General features: G+C 46.8%; 1 protein-coding gene across 1 annotated transcript in view; it reads right to left on the minus strand.

Moving 5' to 3' along the window:
* Positions 1–26,951, minus strand: part of EFR3B (EFR3 homolog B) — a 113,991-nt gene that overhangs the window by 73,782 nt on the left and 13,258 nt on the right. Inside the window, exons 3-9 of the mRNA XM_077176372.1 lie at positions 25,198–25,325; positions 21,636–21,786; positions 19,724–19,845; positions 15,661–15,801; positions 14,176–14,319; positions 8,716–8,794; positions 2,760–2,895 (exon numbers count right to left, since the gene is read on the minus strand). Coding sequence (XP_077032487.1) covers positions 2,760–2,895; positions 8,716–8,794; positions 14,176–14,319; positions 15,661–15,801; positions 19,724–19,845; positions 21,636–21,786; positions 25,198–25,325 — 901 coding nt within the window. The remainder of the gene's footprint in view (positions 1–2,759; positions 2,896–8,715; positions 8,795–14,175; positions 14,320–15,660; positions 15,802–19,723; positions 19,846–21,635; positions 21,787–25,197; positions 25,326–26,951) is intronic.

Here is a 26,951-nt window from a genome sequence, read left to right on the forward strand (position 1 = left end):
AAAAGTCCCGGAAAACCGCCAGAAATCTTGGGAAAATCGTAAGAAATCATAAAAAAAATCAGAGAAAAAATCTCCAAAAAAATCACAGGAAAATCACAGAAAAATCAGAGAAAAATTCACAGGAGAATCACAGAAAAATCCCAGCAAAATCCTGAAAGGTGTTGGAAAATCTTAAAAAAATCCTGGAAAATCTCAGCAAAATCCCAGGAAAATCACAGAAAAATTGCAGAAAAATCACAGAAAAATCACGGGAAAAAAATCACAGAAAAAAAAATCACAGAAAAATTGCAGAAAAATCAGAGAAAAATCACGGAAAAAAATCACAGGAAAAAATCACAGAAAAATCGCAGAAAAATCACAGAAAAAAAATCTCCAAAAATCACAGAAAAATCACAGAAAAAAATCACATTAAAACCACAAAAAATCACAGAAAAATCACAGAAAAATCCCAAAAAAAATCTCAGAAAAACCCCCAAACCCCCAAAAAATCCCAGAATCCCCACAGAATTTCGGGCTCATTCCGGTACTGACGGCTCCGGTGGCGGCGGCCTCGGAGAGCACGGCACGAATGGCAGAACGGAAACCCCAGAAAAACCCCAGAAAACCCCCGAAATCCCCAAAAAAATCCCAGAAAAACCCCAGAAATCCCAAAAAAAATCCCACAATTCCCACAGAATTTCGGGCTCGTTCCGGTACCGACGGCTCCGGTGGCAGCGGCCTCAGAGAGCACGGCCACGATGCCGGAATGGAAACCTCAGAAATCCCAAAAAAATCCGAGAAATACCAAAAACAATCCCAGAAAAACCCCAGAAATCCCCAAAAAATCCCGGAAAAACCCCAGAAATCGCAAAAAAATCCCAAAAAAACCCCAGAAACCTGAACAAAATCCCAGAAAACCCCCCAGAAATCCCAAAAAAAATCCCAGAATTCCCACAGAATTTTGAGCTCGTTCCGGTACCGATGGCTCCGGTGGCGGCGATGGCGGCGGCCTCGGAGAGCGCGGCCACGATGGCAGAACGGAAACCCCAGAAACCCCAAAAAATCCCAGAAAAAACCCTAAAAAATCCCAGAAAAATCCCAGAAACCCCCAAAAAATCCCAGAAAAACCCCAGAAACCCCCCAAAAATCCCAGAAATCCCAAAAAAATCCCACAATTCCCACAGAATTTCGGGCTCGTTCCGGTACCGACGGCTCCGGAGGCGGCGATGGCGGCGGCCTCAGAGAGCGCGGCCACGATGGCAGAAGGGAAACCCCAGAAACCCCAAAAAAATCCTAGAAAACCCCAGAAATCCCCAAAAAACCCCAGAAAAACCCTGAATTCCCTCAGAATTTCGTTACCGACGGCTCCGGTGGCGGCGATGGCGGCGGCCTCGGAAAGCGCGGCCACGATGGCAGAAGGGAAACCCCAGAAATCCCAGAAAAATCCCAGAACAACCCCAGTAATTAGAAAAAAATCCCAGAAAAAGCCCAGAAACCCCAACAAAATCCCAGAAAAACCCCAGAAATCCCCCAAAAAATCCCACAATTCCCACAGAATTTCGGGCTCGTTCCGGTACCGACGGCTCCGGTGGCGGCGGTCTCGGAGAGCGCGGCCACGGTGCCGGAATGGAAACCCCAGAAACCCCAGAAAATCCCAGAAAACCCCAAAAACACCCCAGAAATCCCCGAAAAATCCCCAAAACCCCTCCAAATTCCCTCAGAATCTCGTTACCGACGGCTCCGGTGGCGGCGATGGCGGCGGCCTCGGAGAGCGCGGCCACGATGCCGGAATGGAAACCCCAGAAACCCCAAAAAAACCCCAGAAAAATCCCAGAAATCCCAAAAAACTCCCATAAAAACCCCAGAAACCCCAAAAAAATCCCAGGAAAACCCCAGAAATCCCCGAAAAATCCCAGAAAACCCCCAGAAATCCCCCCAAAAAAACCCGAATTCCCTCAGAATTTCCGTACCGACGGCTCCGGGGGCGGCGGGTGGCGGCGGCCTCGGAAAGCACGGCCACGATGGCAGAACGGAAACCCCAGAAAAACCCCAGAAAACCCCAGAAAAACCCCAGAAATCCCAAAAAACTCCCATCAAAACCCCAGAAACCCCAGAGAAATCCCAGAAAAACCGCACAAAATCCCAGAAAAACCCCAGAAATCCCCGAAAAATCCCAGAAATCCCCCCAAAAAAACCCGAATTCCCTCAGAATTTCCGTTCCGACGGCTCCGGAGGCGGCAATGGCGGCGGCCTCAGAGAGCGCGGCCACGGTGCCGGAACGGAAACCCCAGAAAAACCCCCAAAAACCCCAGAAAAATCCCAGAAAAACCCCCGAAATCCCCAAAAACCCCCCGAATTCCCGGAGAATTTCGTTACCGACGGCTCCGGTGGCGGCGATGGCGGCGGCCTCGGAGAGCTCGGCCACGATGGCAGAAGGGAAACCCCAGAAACCCCAAAAAAACCCCAGAAAAATCCCAGAAATCCCAAAAAACTCCCATAAAAACCCCAGAAACCCCCAAAAAATCCCAGGAAAACCCCACAAAATCCCAGAAAAACCCCAGAAATCCCCGAAAAATCCCAGAAAACCCCCAGAAATCCCCCCAAAAAAACCCGAATTCCCTCAGAATTTCCGTACCGACGGCTCCGGAGGCGGCGGCCTCAGAGAGCGCGGCCACGGTGCCGGAACGGAAACCCCAGAAAAACCCCAGAAAACCCAGAAATCCCCAGAAAACCCCCAGAAACCCCAAAAAACCCTCCAAATTCCCTCAGAATTTCGTTACCGACGGCTCCGGTGGCGGCGATGGCGGCGGCCTCGGAGAGCACGGCCACGATGCCGGCGCGCACGGGGGCGGCGCTGCGGCTGTTGGCGTCCAGGTGGCTGAGGAGCTGCTGGATCACCAGGTGCGAGTGCTGGGGCTGCCGGGGGAATGGGAGAGGGAGTTCCAGAGAGTTCCAGGGAAATCCGGGAGAAATCCTGGAGAAAATGCCCTGGAAATCCTGGAGAAATCCTGGAGAAAATGCCCTGGAAATCCTGGAGAAAATGCCCTGAACATCCTGGAGGAAATGCCCTGGAAATGCTGGAGAAATCCTGGAGAAAATGCCCTGGAAATCCTGGAGAAAAACCCTGAAAATCCTGGAGAAATCCTGGAGAAAAAACCCTGGAAATCCTGGAGAAATCCTGGAGAAAATGCCCTGGAAATGCTGGAGAAAATGCCCTGAACATCCTGGAGAAAAACCCTGAAAATCCGGGAGAAATCCTGGAGAAAAGCCCTGAACATCCTGGAGAGAAACCCTGAACATCCTGGAGAAAAACCCCTGAAAATCCTGGAGGAAAACCCTGAACATCCTGGAGGAAAACCCTGAAAATCCTGGAGAAAAACGCCCTGAAAATCCTGGAGAAATCCTGGAGAAAAGCCCTGAACATCCTGGAGAGAAACCCCTGAAAATCCTGGAGGAAAACCCTGAACATCCTGGGGAAAAAAAACCCTGAAAAACCTGGAGAAAAACCCCTGAAAATCCTGGAGAGAAACCCTGAAAATCCTGGAGAAATCCTGGAGAAAAACCCTGGAGAAATCCTGGAGAAAAACCCTGAAAATCCTGGAGAGAAACCCTGAAAATCCTGGAGAAATCTTGGAGAAAACCCCTGAAAATCCTGGAGAAAAGCCCTGAAAATCCTGGAAAATAAAACCCCTGAAAATCCTGGAGAAAAACCCCTGAAAATCCCAGAATAATCCGAGGAATTTCCGGGATGATCCCAGGAAGTTCTGGGAAAATCAAAGAAAATTCCTAGAAAATCCAGTAAAAAGTCAGAGAAATCTTGGAGAAATCCTGAAAATCCTGCAGAAAACCCCTGAAAATCCTGGAGAAAAACCCTGAACATCCTGGTGAAAAAACCTGAAAATCCTGGGAAAAAGCCCTGAATATCCTGGAGAAAAACGCCCTGAAAATCCTGGGAAAAAAAACCCTGGAAATCCTGGAGAAAAGCCCTGAAAATCCTGGAGAAAAATCATGGAAAATCCCAGAATAATCCCAGGAAAATGGCAGGAATTTCCAGGATGATCCCAGGAATTTTTGGGAAAAATGACAGAAAATTCCCAGAAAAATCCCAGAAAATCCCAGAAAAAATCTCAGGAAAATTCCATGGATGTCAGCTCGGAATTCTGGGAATTTCCAGGATAATCCCAGGATAATCCCAAGAAAATGGGAGGAATTTCCAGGATGTTCCCAGGAATTTCTGGGAAAATCACAGAAAATTCCCAGAAAATCCAGGAAAAAGTCAGGGAAATGTTGGAGAAATCCTGGAGAATCCTGCAGAAATCCCACAAAACCCAGGAAAATCCTGGAGAAAATCCTGGAGAAATTTCAGGAAAATCCTGGAGAAAATCCAATAAAATCTGGGAAAATCTCACAAAAATCCCGGAAAATCCAGGAAAAATCTCAGGAAAATTCCAGGAATGTCAGCTCAGAATTCCAGGAATTTCCAGGAAATTTCCCAAAATTCCAGAATTTCCCAGAATTCCCAAAGTTTTTCCTGAAATTCCCACATTCTTCCCACTGTTTTTTTCCTGGAATTCCTACATTCCTCCTCAGAATTCCCAGGGTTTTTTTCTGTGGAATTCCTGATCTTTTTTATTCCCAGAATTCCAGCAATTTCTCCCATAATTCCTGCTTTTTATTCCTGGAATTTCCATGGGTTGTTTTTCCCCAAATTCCAGCATTTTTTCATAAAACTCCCAAGATTTTCCAAGAATTCCCACATTTTACCCCAGAATTCTCCCTTTTTCCCCAAAATTCCCAGGCTTTTCATGGAATTCCCACTTTTTTTCCTGCCATTCCCACTTTTTCCCCAGAATTCCCGGGTTTTTGCCACTGGAATTCCTGCATTTTCCCCCAAAATTCCCGAGGTCTCTCCCAGAATTCCCACATTTTTTTCCCCAAAATTCCCTCATTTCTTCCCTGAATTTCCACCTTTTTTCCCAGAATTTCTGCATTTTCCCAAAATTCCTGATGTTTTCCCCGAACTCCTGATTTTTTCCTGGAATTCCCCCTTTTATTCCCAAGATTTCCCACTGGAATTCCCTCATTTTTCCTCCAAATTCCTGCATTTTCCCCCATTTTCTCCTGTAATTCCTACATTTTTCACTTTTCCCAGAATTTCCAAGCTTTTCCCAAAACTCCTCGATTTTTACCAAGAATTCCCAAGGTTTTTTCTCAATGCTTTCCCAAAATTCCCACAGCTTTGCCCAAAATTCCTGAATTTCTTCCAGAATTCCTGCGTTTTTCCTCAGAATTTCTGTGGATTTTTTAAATTCTTGCATTTTTCCCCCAAAATTCCCTCATTTTTCCCCAAATTCCCTCATTTTTCCCCCAAAATCCCTAATTTTTCATCCAAATTCCCTCATTTTTCCCAAATTCCCTCATTTTTCACCCAAATTCCATCATTTTTTCCAGAATTCCCAGTCCAATTCCCACATTTTCCCTCAGAATTCCTGTCGATTTTTTTATTAAATTCCCTCATTTTCCCCCCAAATTCCCTCATTTTTCCCCAAAATTCCCCTCATTTTCCCCCAAATTTCCTCATTTTTCCCCAAATTCCCTCATTTTTCACCCAAATTCCCTCATTTTCCCCCAAATTCCCTCATTTTTTCCCAAAATTCCCTCATTATTTCCCAAAATTCCCTCATTTTCCCCCCGATTTCCCTCATTTTTCACCAAATTCCCTCATTTTTCCCCCAAATTCCCTCATTTTTTCCAGAATTCCCAGTCGAATTCCCACATTTTCCCTCAGAATTCCTGTGGAATTTTTTTTAATTCTTGCTTTTTTCCCCAAATTCCCTCATTTTTCCCCAAATTCCTGCATTTTTTCCAGAATTCCCACATTTTCCCAGTCCAATTCCCACATTTTCCCTCAGAATTCCTGTGGATTTTTTTATTAAATTCTTGCATTTTTCCCAAAATTCCCTCATTTTTTCCCCAAATTCCCTCATTTTTCCCAAAATTTCCTCATTTTCCCCCCAAATTCCCTCATTTTTTCCCAAAATTTCCTCATTTTTTTCCCAAAATTCCCTCATTTTCCCCAAATTCCCTCTTTTTTTCCCCAAATTCCCTCTTTTTTTCCCCAAAATTCCCTCATTTCCCTCATTTTTTCCCCAAATTCCCTCATTTTTTCCTCAAATTCCCTCATTCTTCCCCCAAATTCCTCCATTTTTCCCCCAAATTCCCTCATTTTTTCCCCAAATTCCCTCATTTTCCCCCAAAATTCCCTCATTTTTCCCCAAAATTCCCTCATTTTTCCCCAAAATTCCCTCATTTCCCTCATTTTTCCCCCAAATTCCCTCATTTTTCCCCAAATTCCCTCATTTTTCCCCCCAAATTTCCTCATTTTTTCCCCAAATTCCCTCATTTTTTCCCAAAATTCCCTCATTTTTCCCCCAAATTCCCTCATTTTTTTCCCAATATTTTCCCTCATTTTCCCCAAAATTCCTCATTTTTCCCAAAATTCCCTCATTTTTCCCCAAAATTCCCTGATTTTTTTTCCCAAAATTCCCTCATTTTTCCCCCAAATTCCCTCATTTTTCCCCAAATTCCCTCATTTTTTCCCCAAATTCCCTCTTTTTTCACCCAAATTCCCTCATTTTTTCCTCGAATTCCCTCTTTTTTTTCCCAAATTCCTGCATTTTTTCCAGAATTCCCCGTCGAATTCCCGCATTTTCCCTCAGAATTCCTGTGGAATTTTTTTTTTAAATTCTTGCATTTTTCCCCAAATTCCCTCATTTTTCCCCCAAATTCCCTCATTTTTTCCCAGAATTTCCACATTTTCCCCCAAAATTCCCTCATTTTTTCGCCAAATCCCCTCATTTTTTCCCCAAATTCCCTCATTTTTCCCCCAAATTCCCTCATTTTCCCCTCAAAATTTCCCCCCTCATTTTTCCCCCAAATTCCCTCATTTTTCCCCAAATTCCCTCATTTTTCCCCAAATTCCCTCATTTTTCCCCAAATTCCCTCATTTTTTCCCAGAATTCCCTCATTTTTCCCCCAAATTCCCTCTTTTTTTCACAAAATTCCCTCATTTTCCCCCCCAAATTCCCTCATTTTCCCCCAAATTCCCTCATTTTCCCCAAATTCTCTCATTTTCCCCAAAATTCCCTCATTTTTTCCCAAATTCCCTCATTTTTCCCCCAAATTCCCTCATTTTTTCCCCCAAATTCCCTCATTATTTCCTCAAATTCCCTCTTTTTTTCCAAAATTCCCTCATTTTCCCCAAAATTCCCTCCTTTTTCCCCCAAATTCCCTCATTTTTTCCCAAAATTCCCTCATTTTTTCCCCCAAATTCCCTCATTTTTCCCAAAATTCCTGCATTTATTTCCAGAATTCCCACATTTTTTTTCCAGAATTCCCACATTTTCCCAGTCCAATTCCCACATTTTCCCTCAGAATTCCTGTGGATTTTTTTATTAAATTCTTGCATTTTTCCCAAAATTCCCCTCATTTTTTCCCCAAATTCCCTCATTTTCCCCCAAATTCCCTCATTTTCCCCCCAAATTCCCTCATTTTCCCCCCAAATTCCCTCATTTCCCTCATTTTTCCCCCAAATTCCCTCATTTTTTCCCAAAATTCCCTCATTTTCCCCCAAAATTCCCTCATTTTTCCCCCAAAATTCCCTCATTTTCCCCCCAAATTCCCTCATTTTTCCCCCAAAATTCCCTCTTTTTTTTCCCCAAATTCCCTCCTTTTTTCCCCCAAAATTCCTGCATTTTTTCCAGAATTCCCACATTTTCCCTCAGAATTCCTGTGGATTTTTTTTTTTTAATTCCCTCATTTTTCCCCTATTTCCCTCATTTTTCCCCCAAAATTCCCTCATTTTCCCCCAAATTCCCTCATTTTTTCCCCCAAATTCCCTCATTTTTTCCCAAATTCCCTCATTTTTTTCCCAAATTCCCTCATTTTGCCCAAAATTCCTGGATTTTTTTCCAGAATTCCCACATTTTCCCAGTCCAATTCCCACATTTTCCCTCAGAATTCCTGTCGATTTTTTTATTAAATTCTTGCATTTTTTCCAAAATTCCCCTCATTTTTTCCCCAAATTCCCTCATTTTTTTCCCAAAATTCCCTCATTTTTCCCAAATTCCCTCATTTTTTCCCCCAATTTCCCTCATTTTCCCCCCAAAATTCCCTCATTTTTTCCCAAAATTCCCTCATTTTCCCCAAAATTCCCTCATTTTTTCCCAAATTCCCTCATTTTTTTCCCCAAATTCCCTCATTTTTACCTCGAATTCCCTCATTTTTTCCCAAAATTCCCTCATTTTCCCCCTAATTCCCTCATTTTTCCCCCAAATTCCCTCATTTTCCCCCAAATTCCCTCATTTCCCCCAAATTCCCTCTTTTTTTCCCCCCAAATTCCCTCATTTTCCCCAAATTCCCTCATTTTTCCCCAAATTCTCTCATTTTCCCCCCCAAAATTCCCTCATTTTTTCCCCAAATTCCCTCTTTTTTTTACCCAAATTCCCTCAATTTTCCCAAATTCCTGCATTTTTTCCAGAATTCCCAGTCGAATTCCCGCATTTTCCCTCAGAATTCCTGTGGAATTTTTTTTAAATTCCTGCATTTTTCCCCCCAAATTCCCTCATTTTTTCCCCAAATTCCCTCATTTTCCCCCAAATTCCCTCCTTTTTTCCCAAAATTCCCTCATTTTCCCCAAATTCCCTCATTTTTCCCCAAAATTCCCATTTTCCCCACCTGGATGGAGAACATGATGATGCGGAAGCAGCCGCGGGCGAACACCTGCGGCTCCCACAGGGCGTGGCTGTCCAGGTGCCTGCAAACAACACCCAAAAATGCCCTTTTTGCACCCAAAACCCACAAGATTTTCTCCCCAAAACCCCCCTTTTTTCCCCCAAAAAATCCCCAATATCATCCCCCAATAATTCCCATATTTTCCCCCCACAATTCCCATATTTTTCCCTCATAAATCGCGTTTTTTTCTCCCCAAAATCCCCTTTTTTTTCCCCAAAATCCCAATATCATCACCCATAAATTCCCATATTTTTCCCTCATAAATCTCCTTTTTTTCTCCCAAAAATCCCCATTTTTTTCTCCATAAATCCCCATTCTTTCCCCAATAATTCCCATCTTTTTTCCCCCATTAATTCCCATCTTCTTCCCCCAAAATCCCCAATATTTTCCCCCAGAAATTACCATATTTTTCCTGCAATAATTCCCATCTTTTTCCCCCAAAATCCCCAATATCATCAGCCATAAATTCCCATATTTTTCCCTCATAAATCTCCTTTATTTCTTCAAAAATTCCCATTTTTTTCTCCATAAATCCCCATTCTTTCCCCAATAATTCCCATCTTTTTTTCCCCCCAAAACCCCCAATATCATCCCCCATAAATTCCCATATTTTTCCCCCAAAAATTCCCATATTTTTCCCTCATAAATCGCCTTTTTTTCTCCCAAAAATCCCCATTCTTTCCCCAATAATTCCCATCTTTTTCCCCCGATAATTCCCATATTTTTCCCCCAAAATCCCCAATATCATCACCCATAAATTCCTATATTTTTCCCCCCAAAATTCCCATATGTTTTCCCTCATAAATCTCCTTTATTTCTCCAAAAATCCCCATTTTTTCCTCCATAAATCCCCATTCTTTCCCCAATATTTCCCATATTTTCCCCCCCAAAATTCCTATATTTTTCCCTCAAAAATTTCCTTTTTTCTCCCAAAAATCCCCATCTTTTTCCCCCAATAATTCCCATATTTTTCCCCCAAAATCCCCAATATCATCCCCCACAAATTCCCATATTTCCCCCCATAAATCTCCTTTTTTCTCCCAAAAGATCCCCATTCTTTCCCCAATAATTCCCATATTTTCCCCCCAAATTCCCATATTTTCCCCTCATAAATCTCCATTTTTTCTCCCAAAAATCCCCATTCTTTTCCCCAAAACCCCCCTTTTTACCCCCAAAATCCCCAGTATCATCCCCCATAAATTCCCATATTTTTCCCTCATAAATCTCCTTTTTTTCTCCCAAATATCCCCATTCTTTCCCCAATAATTCCCATCTTTTTCCCCCAAAATCCTCAAGATTTTCCCCCCAAAATCACCAAGATTTTCCCCCCAAAATCCCCAATATCATCCCCCAAAAATTCCAATATTTTCCCCCCAAAAATTCTCATATTTTTCCCTCATGAATCGCCTTTTTTTCGCCCAAAAATCTCCATTTTTTTCTCCATAAATCCCCATTCTTTCCCCAATAATTCCCATCTTTTTTCCCCCAATAATTCCCATCTTCTTCCCCCAAAATCCCCAATATTTTCCCCAATAATTCCCATCTTTTCCCCCCAATAATTCCCATCTTTTCCCCCCAAAATCCCCAATATCATCACCCATAAATTCCCATATTTTTCCCTCATAAATCTCCTTTATTTCTTCAAAAATTCCCATTTTTTTCTCCATAAGTCCCCATTCTTTCCCCAATAATTCCCATCTTTTTTTCCCCCCAAAATCCCCAATATCATCCCCCATAAATTCCCATATTTTCCCCCCAAATTCCCATATTTTTCCCCCTAAATCTCCTTTTTTTCTCCCAAAAATCCCCATTTTTTCTCCAATAATTCCCATCTTTTTCCCACAAAATCCCCCTTTTTTCCCCCAATATCCCCAAGATTTTCCCCCCAAAATCCCCAATATCATCCCCCAGAAATTCCCATATTTTCCCCCCAAAATTCCCATATTTTTTCCCTCATAAATCTCCATTTTTTCTCCCCAAAATCCTCATTCTTTCCCCCCAAAATCCCCCTTTCTCCCCCCAAAATCCCCAATATCATCACCCATAAATTCCCATATTTTTCCCCCTAAATCTCCTTTTTTTCTCCCAAAAATCCCCATTCTTTCCCCAATAATTCCCATCTTTTTCCCCCGATCATTCCCATATTTTTCCCCCAAAATCCCCAATATCATCCCCCATAAATTCCTCTATTTTTCCCCCCAAAATTCCCATATTTTTCCCTCATAAATCTCCTTTTTTCTCCCAAAAATCCCCATTTTTTTCTCCATAAATCCCCATTCTTTCCCCCAATAATTCCCATCTTTTTCCCCCGATAATTCCCATATTTTTCCCCAAAAATCCCCAATATCATGGCCCACAAATTCCCATATTTTTCCCCTCATAAATCTCCATTTTTTCTCCCAAAAATCCCCATTCTTTCCCCAATAATTGCCATATTTTCCCCCCAATAATTCCCATCTTTATCCCTCAAAATCCCCAATATTTTCCCCCCAAAATCCCCATTTTTCACCCCAAAATCCGCAATATTATCCCCCATAAATTCCCATATTTTCCCCCCCATAAATCTCCATTTTTCCTCCCAAAAATCCCCATTTCTCCCCCCAAAAATTTCTCTTTTTTCTCCACTAAAATCCCCATTCTTCTCCCATAAATCCCCCAATTTTCGCCCAACAAATCCCCATTTTTCTGAATAAAATCCCCGTTTTTCCCTAGAAATCCCCACATTTTCCCCCATAAATTACCACTTTTTTCCCATAACTACCCATTTTCCTCTCTGTAAATCCCCATTTTTCCCCCCATAAAAATCCCATTTTTACCCCCGAAATCCCCATATTTTACACAAAAAAATCCCTTTTTTTCCCCTAAAAATCCCCATAATTTTTCCCCATAAATCCCCATATTTTTTCCCATATTTCCCCCCCAAAATCCCAATAAATTCCAGCTCCATCACTGCCCCCAGTTCAGCCCTGAGGGCGTTTGTGCTGTTCCCGAACTGGGCCCGTCCCAGCAGCTCCCTCAGGCCGAGCTCTGCCAGCTCCCAGGGGCTCCCCAATAATCCCCATATTTTTCCCCATAAATCCCCATCATTTTTCCCCAATAATCCCCATATTTTTCCCCATAAATCCCCATCATTTTTCCCCAATAAATCCCCATTTTTCTCCCAAAATTTTTTCCCCATAAATTCCCACATTTCCCCTGTGTTTCCCATGAATTTTGGACTCCTCACTGCCCCCAGTTCGGCCCTGAGGGCGTTTTTGATGTTCCCAAACTGGGCCCGTCCCAGCAGCTCCCTCAGGCCGCGCTCTGCCAGCTCCCAGGGGCTCCCCAATAACCCCCTTTATTCCCATTTTTCCCCAATAAATCCCCAGAATTTTTCCCCCATAAATCCCCATTTTTCTCCCAAAATTTTTTCCCCATAAATTCCCACATTTCCCCTGTGTTTCCCATGAATTTTGGACTCCTCACTGCCCCCAGTTCGGCCCTGAGGGCGTTTGTGCTGTTCCCGAACTGGGCCCTGCCCAGCAGCTCCCTCAGGCCGCGCTCTGCCAGCTCCCAGGGGCTCCCCAATAATTCCCTTTATTCCCATTTTTCCCCAATAAATCCCCATTTTTCTCCCATATTTTTTCCCCATAAATTCCCACATTTCCCCTGTGTTTCCCACGAATTTTGGACTCCTCACTGCCCCCAGTTCGGCCCTGAGGGCGTTTGTGCTGTTCACAAACTGGGCCCGTCCCAGCAGCCCCAATAATCCCCTTTATTCCCATTTCTCCCCAATAAATCCCCAGAATTTTTCCCCCATATATCCCCATTTTCTCCCATATTTTTTCCCCATAAAGTCCCATATTTTCCCTGTGTTTCCCATGACTTTTGGACTCCTCACTGCCCCCAGTTCGGCCCTGAGGGCGTTTTTGATGTTCCCGAACTGGGCCCTGCCCGGCAGCTCCCTCAGGCCGAGCTCTGCCATCTCCCACTACCCTCCCCAATAATCCCCTTTATTCCCATTTTTCCTCAATAAATCCCCATAATTTTTCCCCCATAAATCCCCATAATTTTTCCCCCATTTCCCCTGTGTTTCCCATGCATTCCCGGCTGTTTCACTGCCCCGAGTTCGGCCCTGAGGGCGTTTGTGCTGTTCCCGAACTGGGCCCTCCCCATCAGCTCCCTCAGGCTGTGCTCCACGAGCTCCCAGGGGCTCCCCAATAATCCCCATATTTTTCCCCGTAAATCCCCATATTTTTCCCATAAATCTCCATATTTTTTCCCATAAATCCCCATATTTTTTCCCACGAATTTTGGACTTCTAACTGCCCCGAGTTCGGCCCTGAGGGCGTTTGTGCTGTTCCCGAACTGGGCCTGTCCCAGCAGCTCCCTCAGGCCGCGCTCCCCCAGCTCCCAGGGGCTCCCCAATAATCCCCATATGTTCTCCCATAAATCCCCATATTTTTCCCCCATAAATCCCCATATTTTCCCCACATTTCCCCTGTATTTCCCATAAATTTTGGACTCCTCACTGCCCCAAGTTTGGCCCTGAGGGCGTTTTTGATGTTCCCGAACTGGGCCCTGCCCGGCAGCTCCCTCAGGCCGAGCTCTGCCAGCTCCCACTGCCCTCCCCAATAATCCCCTTTATTCCCATTTTTCCTCAATAAATCCCCATAATTTTTCCCCCATAAATCACCATTTTTCTCCCATATTTTTTCCCCATAAATTCCCATATTTTCTCCTGTGTTTCTTATGCATTCCCAGCTGTTTCACTGCCCCGAGTTCGGCCCTGAGGGCGTTTTTGATGTTTCCGAACTGGGCCCGTCCCAGCAGCTCCCTCAGGCCGTGCTCCCCCAGCTCCCAGGGGCTCCCCAATAATCCCCATCTTTTTCCCCATAAATCCCCATCTTTTTCCCCATAAATCCCCATAATTTTTCCCCATAAATCCCCATAATTTTTCCCCCATTTCCCCTGTGTTTCCCGTGCATTCCCGGCTGTTTCACTGACACGAGGACGGGCCTGAGGGCGTTTTTGATGTTGCCGAACTGGGCTCTCCCCAGCAGCTCCCGCAGGCCACTCTCCCCCAGCTCCCAGGGGCTCCCCAATAATCCCCATATTTTTCCCCATAAATCCCCATAATTTTTCCCCCATAAATCCCCATAATTTTTCCCCCATTTCCCCTGTGTTTCCCATGCATTCCCGGCTGTTTCACTGACACGAGGACAGACCTGAGGGCGTTTGTGCTGTTCCCGAACTGGGCTCCCCCCAGCAGCTCCCTCAGGCCGCTCTCCCCCAGCTCCCAGGGGCTCCCCAATAATCCCCATATTTTTCCCCAATTATCCCCATATTTTTCCCCCACAAATCCCCATATTTTTTCCCACATTTCCCCTGTGTTTCCCATGCATTCCCGGCTGTTTCACTGACACGAGGACGGGCCTGAGGGCGTTTTTGATGTTTCCGAACTGGGCTCTCCCCAGCAGCTCCCGCAGGCAGCGCTCCGCCAGCTCCCAGGGGCTCTCCTGCGCCTCGGCCGCCGCCTCCGCGCCCTGCAGGGGGGACGGGGAGCGGCTGCACCCGGGATGAGAACACAGTGAGAACCAAGGGAACAACGGGAATGGTAAGGGGAATGATAATGGGAACAACGGCAATGATAATGGGAATGATAACGGGAACAATGGGAATGATATCGGGAACAATGGGAATGATAACAAGAACGATAACGGGAATGATAACGGGAATGATAACAGGAATGATAACAGGAATGATAACAGGAATGATAATGGGAATGATAACAGGAACAACGGGAATGATAATGGGAACAACGGGAACAATGGGAATAATGGAAACCAAGTGAGGAGAAGAAGGGGAATGAGAATGGGAATGAGAACGGGAAATCAGTGAGGAGGGGAATAATGGGAATAAGGGGAACAGGAGTGAGAACGGGAATAGAGGGAATAATGGGAATAACGGGAGCACCATGAGAACGGGAATAACGGGATAATGAGAATGATAATGATGAGAATGAGAATGATAAGGGGAATAATGGGAACCCAGGGAGGAGAACAACAGGAATGGGAATGGGAATAACGGGAATGGGAACCAGAATGGGAACAGGAATGGGAATTGCAACAGGGAAAAGGGGAACAGGAATGGGAATGGGATTGGGATTGGGAGTCAGAATGGGAATAATGGGAATGGGAACAGGAATGGGAGTGAGAACGGGAATGGTAATGGGAATGATAATCACAATGGGAATGGGAACAAGAATAATGGGAATGGGAACAGGAATAATGGGAATAGCGGGAATGGGAATGGGAACAGGAAAGGCAGGAAAAATGGGAATGATAACGGCAACAGTAACAGGAATGATAACGGGAATGGGAATTGTAACGGGAATAAGAATGGGAATGGTGGAAAAACGGGGATGGGGATAGGAGTGGGATGGGAATGAGAATTGGAACGGGAATGGGAATGGGAAGGGCAGGAAAAACGAGAATGGGAATGGGAAGAGCAGGAATGGTAATGATAAGAATGGTAATGGGAATGGCAGGAAAAACAGGAATGGGAATAGCAGGAAAAACAGGAATGGGAAAAAGGAAATGATAATGGAAATCGTGGAAAAATGGGAATGGTAACAGGAATGATAATGGGAAAAATGGGAATGATTGTGGGAACGGCAGGAAAAACAGGAATCAGAACAGGAATGGGAAAGGGAATAACAGGAATGGGAAAAGGAATGGGAATAACGGGAATGGGAATGATGGGTACGATTTCCCACCCCGTTCCCACTTTTCCCAGCCCGAACCTCCACCCTCCTTGTCCATTCCCTTTGCCAGCCCTTCCTGCGCTCCCAGAATTCCCATGAAATTCCCAGAATCCCCTGGCAATGCCCAGGGCAGCGGTGCCCACCTGTGTGCGTGCTGCAGGTTGAAGAGCAGCGAGGGCACGATCTTGTCCATGTGCTGCGGCTCCCAGATGTTGGCCTGCAGCTCGTCGTTCACCGTCTTACGCACCACGCCCTGCAGGCCGCGGATCCCCGACATCCGGATCCTGACGGGAAAATACGGGAATGAATGGTGGGGATCCCTGATCCCGCACCACGCCCTGCAGGCCGCGGATCCCCGACATCCGGATCCTGATGGGAAAATATGGGAAAACATGGGAATGGTGGGGATCCCAAATCCCTGATCCCTGATCCCAAATCCTGCACCACGCCCTGCAGGCCGCGGATCCCCGACATCCGGATCCTGATGGGAAAATATGGGAATGAATGATGGGGATCCCAAATCCCCTTCTGATCCCAAATCCTGCACCACGCCCTGCAGGCCGCGGATCCCCGACATCCGGATCCTGATGGGAAAATATGGGAATGAATGGTGGGGATCCCTGATCCTGCACCACGCCCTGCAGGCCGCGGATCCCCGACATCCGGATCCTGATGGGATGGGAAATATGGGAATGAATGGTGGGGATCCCTGATCCCAGATCCCTGATCCTGCACCACGCCCTGCAGGCCGCGGATCCCCGACATCCGGATCCTGAATGGGAAAATATGGGAATGATGGGATCCCAAATCCCTGATCCCGCACCACGCCCTGCAGGCCGCGGATCCCCGACATCCGGATCCTGAATGGGAGAGGGAAAATACGGGAATGGTGGGGATCCCAAATCCCCTTCTGATCCCAAATCCCTGATCCTGCACCACGCCCTGCAGGCCGCAGATCCCCGACATCCGGATCCTGAATGGGAGAGGGAAAATACGGGAATGGTGGGGATCCCAAATCCCCTTCTGATCCCAAATCCCTGATCCTGCACCACGCCCTGCAGGCCGCAGATCCCCGACATCCGGATCCTGAATGGGAGAGGGAAAATACGGGAATGGTGGGGATCCCAAATCCCCTTCTGATCCCAAATCCCTGATCCTGCACCACGCCCTGCAGGCCGCGGATCCCCGACATCCGGATCCTGAATGGAGGGAAAATATGGGAATGGTGGGGATCCCTGATCCCTGATCCCAAATCCCTGATCCCGCACCACGCCCTGCAGGCCGCGGATCCCCGACATCCGGATCCTGAATGGAGGGAAAATATGGGAATGGTGGGGATCCCGAATCCCTGATCCCGCACCACGCCCTGCAGGCCGCGGATCCCCGACATCCGGATCCTGAATGGGAAAATACGGGAATGAATGATGGGGATCCCTGATCCCTGATCCCTGATCCCTGTTCCTGCACCACGCCCTGCAGGCCGCGGATCCCTGACATCCAGATCCTGATGGGAAAACACGGGAATGAATGATGGGGATCCCAAATCCCCTTCTGATCCCAAATCCCAAATCCTGCACCACGCCCTGCAGGCCCTGGATCCCTGACATCCGGATCCTGATGGGAAAACATGGGAATGAATGGTGGGGATCCCGAATCCCTGATCCCTGATCCCGCACCACGCCCTGCAGGTCCCAGATCCCCGACATCCGGATCCTGAATGGGATGGGAAAATATGGGAATGGAGATCCGAAATCCCTGATCCCAAATCCCTGATCCCTGATCCCGCACCACGTCCTGCAGGCCCCGGATCCCCGACATCCGGATCCTGAATGGATGGGAAAACATGGGAATGATGGGGATCCTCCCGATCCCAAATCCCTTTGTCATCCCAAATCCTTTTTCTGCTTTCAAATCCCTTCCTGATCCCAAAATCCTCTCCCAGTCCCAAATCCATTCCTGATCCCAAATCCTTTTCCTGCTCCCAAATCCTTCTCCCAATCCCAAATTCCTTCATGATCCCAAAATCTTCTTCCAATCCCAAATCCCTTCTTGATTCCCAAACCTTCTCCCAATCCCAAATTATTTTCCCAATCCCAAATCCCTTCCCGATCCCAAAATCCCAAATTCTTTTCCCATTGTTTTCCCTGTCCTTTTTTGTGTTTTTCCTGTTATTTTTCCCTGGCATTTTTTTCCCATTGTTCCCCAGTTGTTGTCCCCATTTCTCCCATTTATTTTCCTGCATTTTTTCCCATAGTTTTCCCAGTTGTTTCCCATTTTTCCCCTTGTTTTCCCCATTGTTTTCCCATGTGTTTTTCCCAATTTTCCCATTGTTTTCCCCGTGTGTTTTCCCATATGCTTTTCCAATTTTTCCCATTGTTTTCCCCATCATTTTTCCCAATTTTCCTGTTCTTTTCCTGGTCGTTTTCCCCATTGTTTTCCCTGTGTTTTCTTCCCATTTCTCCCATTGTTTCCCCATGTGTTTTCCCATGTGCTTTTCCCATTTTTTCCATTCTTTTCCCTGTCATTTTTCCCTTTTTTTTCACATTTTTCCCATTGTTCTCCTGCTAATTTTCCTGTGTGTTTTTCCCATTTTTCCCATTGTTCTTCCAGTCATTTTTCCCACTGTTCCCATTGTTTTCCCATGTGCTTGCCCCCATTTTTCCTGGTCATTTTTCCCATTTTCCCCATTGTTTCCCTCATATTTCCCAATCGGTTTTACCATTTTGCCCATTTTCCCCCCATTTTTCCCATTGTTTTCCCTATTGTTTCCCCCATTTTTCCTGGTAGTTTTTCCCATATTTCCCCCTATTTTTCCTGGTAGTTTTTCCCCATATGTTTCCCCCTGTTTCCCCAGTAATTTTTTTCAATTTTCCCCCATTTTCCCATTGTTTCCCCACGTGTTTCCCCCATTTTTCCTGGTACTTTTCCCATTCTTTTTCCCAGACATTTTCCCCATTTTTCCCTGTTGTTTTCTCGGTCGTTTTTCCCATTTCTCCCATTGTTTTCCCTGGCATTTCTCCCATTGCTCCCCCATGTGTTCCCCCCACTTTTCCCAGTCATTTTTTTGTTTTTTCCCATCATTTTTCCCATCATTGTTCCCATTGTTTTCCCTGTTGTTTCCCCCATTTTCCCATTGTTTTTCTGCATGTTTTTCCCCTTTTTTGCTGTTGTTTCCCCCATTTTCCATTTGTTTTCCCACTTGTTTCCCCCATTTTTCCTGGCAATTATTTCCAATTTTCCCCCATTTTCCTGTTGATTCCCCATTATTTCCCCCAGTTTTCTTGGTCAATTTTTCAATTTTCCCCCATTTTTCCTGTAATTTTCCCCATTGTTTCCCCCATTTTTCCTGGTATTTTTTTTCAAGTTTCCCCCATTTTTCCTGGTATTTTTTTTCAAATTTCCCCCATTTTTCCCATTTTTTCCCAGTTGTTTCCCCTATTTTTCCTGGTAATTTTTTTCAATTTTCCCATTGTTTCCCCAGTTGTTTCCCCCATTTTTCCTGGTAATTTTCCCCCATTTTCCCATTTTTTTCCTGTTGTTTTCCCAGTTGTTTCCCCCATTTTTCCTGGTATATTTTTTTCAATTTTCCCCCATTTCTCCTGGTAATTTTCCCCCATTTTCCCGTTGTTTCCCCATTGTTTTCCCCCATTTTTCCTGGTAAATTTTTTCAATTTTCCCCCATTTTTCTTGGTAATTTTTTTCAATTTTTCTGTTGTTTTCCCAGTTGTTTCCCCACGTGTTTCCCCCATTTTTCCTGGTAATTTCCCCCCCTTTTCCCGTTGTTTCCCAGTTGTTTCCCCCATTATTCCTGCTAATTTTCCCCCATTTTCCCCCATTTTCCTGTTGTTTTCCCATTGTTTTCCCACGTGTATCCCCCATTTTTCCTGGTAATTTTCCCCCATTTTCCCAGTCATTTCCCCATGTGTTTTCCCCATTTTTCCTGGTAATTTTCCCCATTGTTTCCCCCATCTTTCCTGGTAATTTTCCCGTTGTTTTCCCACTGTTTCCCCCATTTCTCCTGGTAATTTTCCCCCATTGTTTCCCCATTGTTTCCCCCATTTTTCCTGGTAATTTCCCCCATTGTTTCCCCATTGTTTCCCCCATTTTTCCTGGTAATTTCCCCCATTGTTTCCCCATTGTTTCCCCCATTTTTCCTGGTAATTTTCCCCCCGTTGTTTCCCAGTCGTAGTTCCCGTGCTCGCTGACCGGTCCCTGACGTCGGGGTCGCCGTGGTCCGAGTGGCACATCTCGCTGAAGCGCGACACGAAGAAGTCGTAGCTGCGGTGGTACGAGGGCGTGTCCTCCTCGATGTTGGCAAACTTCACAAACTGGGAAAAAAGGGATCCAAAGCTGGGAATCACCAGGGGAACAGCCGGAAAAATCCCTGGGAAAATCCCCCCAAAAATCGCTCGGAATTCCGCCCTAAATTGGGAATTTTCAGGATTTTCCAAGGAAAAATTTTCCCCAAAAAATCACCCTGAAAATTGCCCCCTGTTTTTTCCCAGAAATTCCCCCATTTTTTCCCAGAAATTCCCCCATTTTTTCCCTGCTCTCTCCTCAGGGAGTTGGTTCCCAGGATCTGCAGGTCGGGCCTGTCGGCCTCGAGAGCAGAAATTCCCCAATTTTCCCCCATTTCTTCCCTATTTTCCCCCCCATTTTTTACCCATTTTTTCCCTGTTCTTTCCCCATTTTTCCATAGTTTTCTGCCTGTTTTCCCCATTTTTCCCCAATTCCCTGCTATTTTCTGACGGAGTTTGTTCCCAGGATCTGCAGGTCGGGCCTGTCAGACTCCAAAGCAGCAATTCCCCATTTTTGCCCGTTTTTCCCCCATTTTCTCCTCACAGAGTTTGTTCCCAGGATCTGCAGGTCGGGCCTGTCAGACTCCAGAGCAGCAATCTCCCATTTTTCCCTGTTTTCCCCATTTTTCCCCATTTTCTCCTCATGGAGTTTGTTCCCAGGATCTGCAGGTTGGGCCTGTCAGACTACAGAGCAGCAATTCCCCATTTTTGCCAATTTTTCCCCGTTTTTTCCCCATTTTTCCCCCATTTTCACTGAGTTGGTGCCCAGGATCTGCAGGTCAGGCCTGTCAGACTCCACAGCAGCAATTCCCCATTTTTGCCCGTTTTTGCCCCATTTTCTCCTCACAGAGTTTATTCCCAAGATCTGCAGGTTGAGCCTGTCAGACTCCACAGCAGCAATTCCCCATTTTTGCCCGTTTTTTCCTGGTTTTCCCCCATTTTCTCCTCACGGAGTTGGTGCCCAGGATCTGCAGGTCGGGCCTGTCAGACTCCAGAGCAGCCATTTCCTATTTTTCCCCGTTTTTCCCTGTTTTTCCCCATTTTTTTTCCTCCATTTCCTCACAGTGTTTGTGCCCAGGATCTGCAGGTCAGGCCTGTCAGACTCCAGAGCAGCAATTCCCCATTTTTGCCCATTTTTCCCCATTTTTGCCCCATTTTCTCCTCACAGAGTTTATTCCCAGGATCTGCAGGTCGGGCCTGTCAGACTCCAGAGCAGCAATTCTCCCATTTTTGCCCATTTTTGCCCATTTTTGCCCGTTTTTCCCCCATTTTCTCCTCACGGAGTTGGTTCCCAGGATCTGCAGGTCGGGCCTGTCAGACTCCAAAGCAGCAATTCCCCATTTTTCCCCATTTTTGCCCCTTCTTCCCCGTTTTTTCCCCCATTTTCTCCTCACAGAGTTGGTTCCCAGGATCTGCAGGTCAGGCCTGTCAGACTCCAAAGCAGCAATTCCCCATTTTTGCCCATTTTTGCCCCTTCTTCCCCGTTTTTCCCCCATTTTCTCCTCACAGAGTTGGTTCCCAGGATCTGCAGGTCAGGCCTGTCAGACTCCAGAGCAGCAATTCCCCATTTTTGCCCATTTTTTCCCCATTTTTCCCCCATTTTCTCCTCACAGAGTTTGTTCCCAGGATCTGCAGGTCGGGCCTGTCAGACTCCAGAGCAGCAATTCCCCATTTTTCCCCGTTTTTCCCCATTTTCCCCCCATTTTCTCCTCACAGAGTTTGTTCCCAGGATCTGCAGGTCGGGCCTGTCAGACTCCAGAGCAGGAATTTGCCCGTTTTTGCCCATTTTTTCCCCCGTTTTTGCCCCGTTTTCTCCTCACAGAGTTTGTTCCCAGGATCTGCAGGTCGGGCTTGTCGGCCTCGAGCAGCTTGGCCACCATGGTGAGGAAGCTCTCCACGAACAGGTTGATGCTCTGGCAGTGGCACGCCAGCAGCAGCTGGTCCAGCGCCTCCATGGCCACCCGCACCGACCTGGCACACAACGGCAGCCCTCAGGTGAGGCCTTGGCCCGGGATAAAATATCATCCATTTTCAGATATCCCGGGATAAAATATCACCCATGATCAGATAGCCTGGGATAAAATATCACCCATGATCAGATAGCCTGGGATAAAATATCACCCATGATCAGATATCCTGGGATAAAATATCACCCATGATCAGGTATCCCGGGATAAAATATCACCCATGATCAGATATCCCAGGATAAATCCTGTCCTGGGATGGGTTATCCTGGGATAAAATATCACCCGTGAGGGCTTGTCCCGGGATAAAATATCACCCATGATCAGAAATCCTGGGATAAAATATCACCCATGATCAGATATCCCAGGACAAAATATCACCCATGATCAGATATCCTGGGACAGAATGGCACCCATGAGGGCTTGGCCCGGGATAAATCCTGTCCTGGGATGGGTTATCCCAGGATAAAATATCACCCATGAGGGGTTATCCCGGGATAAAATATCACCCATGATCAGAAATCCTGGGATAAAATATCACCCATTATCAGATATCCCAGGACAAAATATCATCCATGATCAGATATCCCAGGACAAAATATCATCCATTATCAGATATCCTGGCACAGAATGGCACCCCTGAGGCCTTGGCCCAGGACAAAATGTCACCCGTGAGGGGTTATCCCGGGACAAAATATCACCCATGATCAGATATCCCAGGATAAAGTATCACCCATGATCAGATATCCTGGGATAAAATATCATCCATGATCAGATATTCTGGCACAGAATGGCACCCGTGATGGCTTGGCCTGGGATAAATCCTGTCCTGGGATGGGTTATCCCGGGATAAAATATCACCCATGAGGGGTTATCCTGGGATAAAATATAATCCATGAGGGGTTATCCTGGGATAAATCCTGTCCTGGGATGGGTTATCCTGGGATAAAATATCACCCGTGATGGGTAATCCTGGGATAAAATGTAATCCATGATGGGTTATCCCGGGACAAAATAACATCCCTGAGGGGTTATCCCGGGATAAAATATGATCCATGATCAGATATCCTGGGACAAAATATCACCCATGAGAGCTTATCCTGGGACAAAATATCACCTGTGAGGGCTTGTCCCAGGATAAAATATCACCCGTGAGGGATTATCCTGGGACAAAATATCAGCCATGATCAGATATCCTGGGATAAAATATCACCCGTGAGGGCTTATCCCAGGATAAAATATCATCCATGATCAGATATCCTGGGATAAAATATCACCCCTGAGGGGTTATCCTGGGATAAACCCTGTCCTGGGATGGGTTATCCCAGGATAAATATGATCCATGATGGGTTATCCCGGGATAAAGCCTGTCCTGGGATGGGTTATCCTGGGATAAAATATAACCCGTGAGGGGTTATCCTGGGATAAATCCTGTCCTGGGATGGGTTATCCCAGGATAAAATATCACCCGTGATGGGTTATCCTGGGATAAACCCTGTCCTGGGATGGGTTGTCCTGGGATAAACCCTGTCCTGGGATGGGTTATCCCAGGATAAAATATCACCCGTGAGGGGATATCTCAGGATGAAATATCACCCATGAGGGGTTATCCTGGGATAAACCCTGTCCTGGGATGGGTTATCCCAGGATAAATATGATCCATGAGGGGTTATCCCGGGATAAAGCCTGTCCTGGGATGGGTTATCCTGGGATAAACCCTGTCCTGGGATGGGTTATCCTGGGATAAAATATAACCCATGAGGGGTTATCCTGGGATAAATCCTGCCCTGGGATGGGTTATCCCGGGATAAAGCCTGCCCTGGAATGGGTTGTCCTGGGATAAAGCCTGTCCTGGGATGGGTTATCCCGGGATAAAGCCTGCCCTGGGATGGGAAGGAATTTAGGGAAGGGGATTTGGGAATGGATTTCGGGAATCTGGGAATTCAGGAGTTTTTGGCTGGATTCAGGGCAAGAAATCTGGGAAAGCAATTTGGGAATTCGGGAAGGGATTTAGGGAATCTGGGAATTTGGGACTGGATGTAGGGAAGGGAATTTGGGAATTTGGGAGTCTCGGACTGGGAATTTGGGTATGGATGTAGGGAAGGGAATCTGGGAATTTGGGAGTCTGGGAACTTGGGAATTTGGGTATGGATTTAGGGAAGGGAATTTGGGAATTTGGGAGTCTGAGACTGGGAATTTGGGAAGGGAATTCGGGAATTGGGGAAGGGATTTAGGGCAGGGAATTTGGGAATCTGGGAAAGGAAATCTGGGAAGGGAACCTGGGAAATTGGAAATAAGGGAATTTGGGAAGTTGGGAAGGGAATTGGGGAAGGGATTCAGGGGAGGGAATCTGGGAAGGGAATTTGGGAAGGGAATTTGGGAATTTGTAAATAAGGGAATTTGGGAAGGGAATCAGGGAAATTGGACATAAGGGAATTTGGGAAGCCGGGAACTTGGGAAGGGATTTAGGGAGCAAATCTGGGAAGGGATTTAGGAAAGGGAATTTTGGAAGGGATTCAGGGAAGGGAATTTGGGAATTTGGGAGTCTGAGACTGGGAATTGGGGAAGGGAGTTTGGGAATCTGGGAAAGGAAATCTGGGAAGGGAATTTGGGAAGGGAATCTGGGAATTTGGAAATAAGGGAATTTGGGAAGTTGGGAAGGGAATTTGGGAAGGGATTCAGGGAAACGGAATCTGGGATGTCAGGAATTCGGGGAAGGGAAAGTTGGAATTTCGGATGGGAATCGGGGGAGCCTGGAGGGAGCCGGGGTCTGTGTGAGAGCCGGGAGCGTCCGAGGGGAGTCCCGGGGGCTCCGGTTTGGGATCTGCCCCTGTGCTCTGCCCACCCACGCACGACCCCATACACACCCACCCACGCACCCACCCACGCACCCACGCACCCACCCACCCACGCACACACCCACGCACCCACGCACCCACCCACACACCCACACACCCACACACCCACCCACGCACCCACGCACCCATGCACCCACGCACACACCCACGCACCCACCCACGCACGCACCCACGCACCCACCCACGCACGCACCCACGCACCCACCCATGCACCCACCCAGGGACCCACCCAGCACCCACGCACGCACCCACCCACACACCCACCCACGCACCCACACACCCATGCACCCACCCACGCACCCACGCACCCACCCACGCACCCACCCACGCACCCACCCACGCACCCACACACGCACCCACCCACGCACCCACCCACGCACCCACGCACCCACCCACGCACCCATGCTCCCACGCACCCACCCACGCACCCACACACGCACCCACGCACCCACCCACGCACCCACGCACACACGTACCCACCCACACACCCACCCACACACCCACGCACCCACTCACGCTCCCCTTTCCCCACGCACCCACGCCCCCACGCACTGACGCACCCGTATCGGTGCCGGGCCACATCGCGCGTCAGGCGCTCGCTCAGGTAGGCGCCGATGCGGTCGAGCTTCTCCGGGGCCGACAGCGCGTAGAACGTCAGCTTCTCCATGTTGGACTTTACTAATCCCTCCTGAGGGGAAAAACAGGGAAAATGGGAATGGGAACAGAGCTTCTCCATGTTGGACTTTACTAATCCCTCCTGGAATGGGGAAAATGGGAATGAAAACAGGGATAACGGGAATGGGAACACAGCTTCTCCATGTTGGACTTCACTAATCCCTCCTGAGGGGAAAAACAGGGAATAAAAACAGGGATAACGGGAATGGGAACACAGCTTCTCCATGTTGGACTTCACTAATCCCTCCTGGAATGGGGAAAATGGGAATAAAAACAGGGATAACGGGAATGGGAACACAGCTTCTGCATGTTGGATTTAACCAGACCCTCCTGAGGGGGAAAATGGGAATGAAAAGGGGAAATAATGGGAAAAATGGGAATGAAAATGGGAATGGGAACAGGAACACAGCTTCTCCATGTTGGACTTCACCAGACCTTCCTGGAATGGGGAAAATGGGAATAAAAACAGGGAAACTGGGAATGAAAATGGGAAAAACAGGGAAAATGGGAATCAAAACGGGGATGGGAGCACAGCTTCTCCATGTTGGACTTCACCAGGCCCTCCTGAGGGGAAACATGGGGGGAAAACCAGGGATAACGGGAATGGTAACACAGCTTCTCCATGTTGGATTTAACCAATCCCTCCTGGGGGGAAACATGGGGAAAATGGGAAAAATGGGAAATAATGGGAAAAATGGGAACACAGCTTCTCCATGTTGGACTTCACCAAACCTTCCTGGGAAAGATGGGGAAAATGGGAAATAATGGGAAAAATGGGAATGAAAATAGGAATGGGAACAGGAACACAGCTTCTCCATGTTGGACTTCACCGGGCCTTCCTGGGAAAACAGGGAAAATGGGAATGAAAATGGGAATAACGGGGATGGGAACACAGCTTCTCCATGTTGGACTTTACTAATCCCTCCTGAAAAAGATGGGAATGAAAATGGGAATGAAAATGGGAATGGGAACACAGCTTGTCCATGTTGGACTTAACCAGGCCCTCCTGGAAAATGGGAATAAAAACAGGGAAAATGGGAATGGGAACGTCAGCTTCTCCATGTTGGATTTAACCAGGCCTTCCTGGGAAACGTGGGGAAAATGGGAAAAATGGGAAATAATGGGAAAAATGGGAACACAGCTTCTCCATGTTGGACTTCACCAGGCCTTCCTGGAATGGGGAAAATGGGAATAAAAACAGGGATAACGGGAATGGGAACAGAGCTTCTGCATGTTGGACTTTACTAAACCTTCCTGAGGGGAAAAACAGGGAAAATGGGAATGAAAATGGGGATGGGAACACAGCTTCTGCATGTTGGATTTAACCAGGCCTTCCTGAGGGGAAAAACAGGGAAATAATGGGAAAAATGGGAATGAAAATGGGGATAACAGGAATGGGAACACAGCTTCTCCATGTTGGACTTCACCAAACCTTCCTGAGGGGAAAAACAGGGAAAATGGGAATGAAAACGGGGATAACGGGAATGGGAACAGAGCTTCTCCATGTTGGACTTCACCAAACCTTCCTGGGAAAGATGGGGAAAAAACCATGGGGAAAAACAGGGAAAACACGAATGAAAATGGGGATGGGAACAGGAACACAGCTTCTCCATGTTGGACTTCACCAAACCTTCCTGGG

This window comes from Agelaius phoeniceus, chromosome 3 (assembly GCF_051311805.1).
Source record: "Agelaius phoeniceus isolate bAgePho1 chromosome 3, bAgePho1.hap1, whole genome shotgun sequence".
NCBI lineage: Eukaryota > Metazoa > Chordata > Aves > Passeriformes > Icteridae > Agelaius > Agelaius phoeniceus.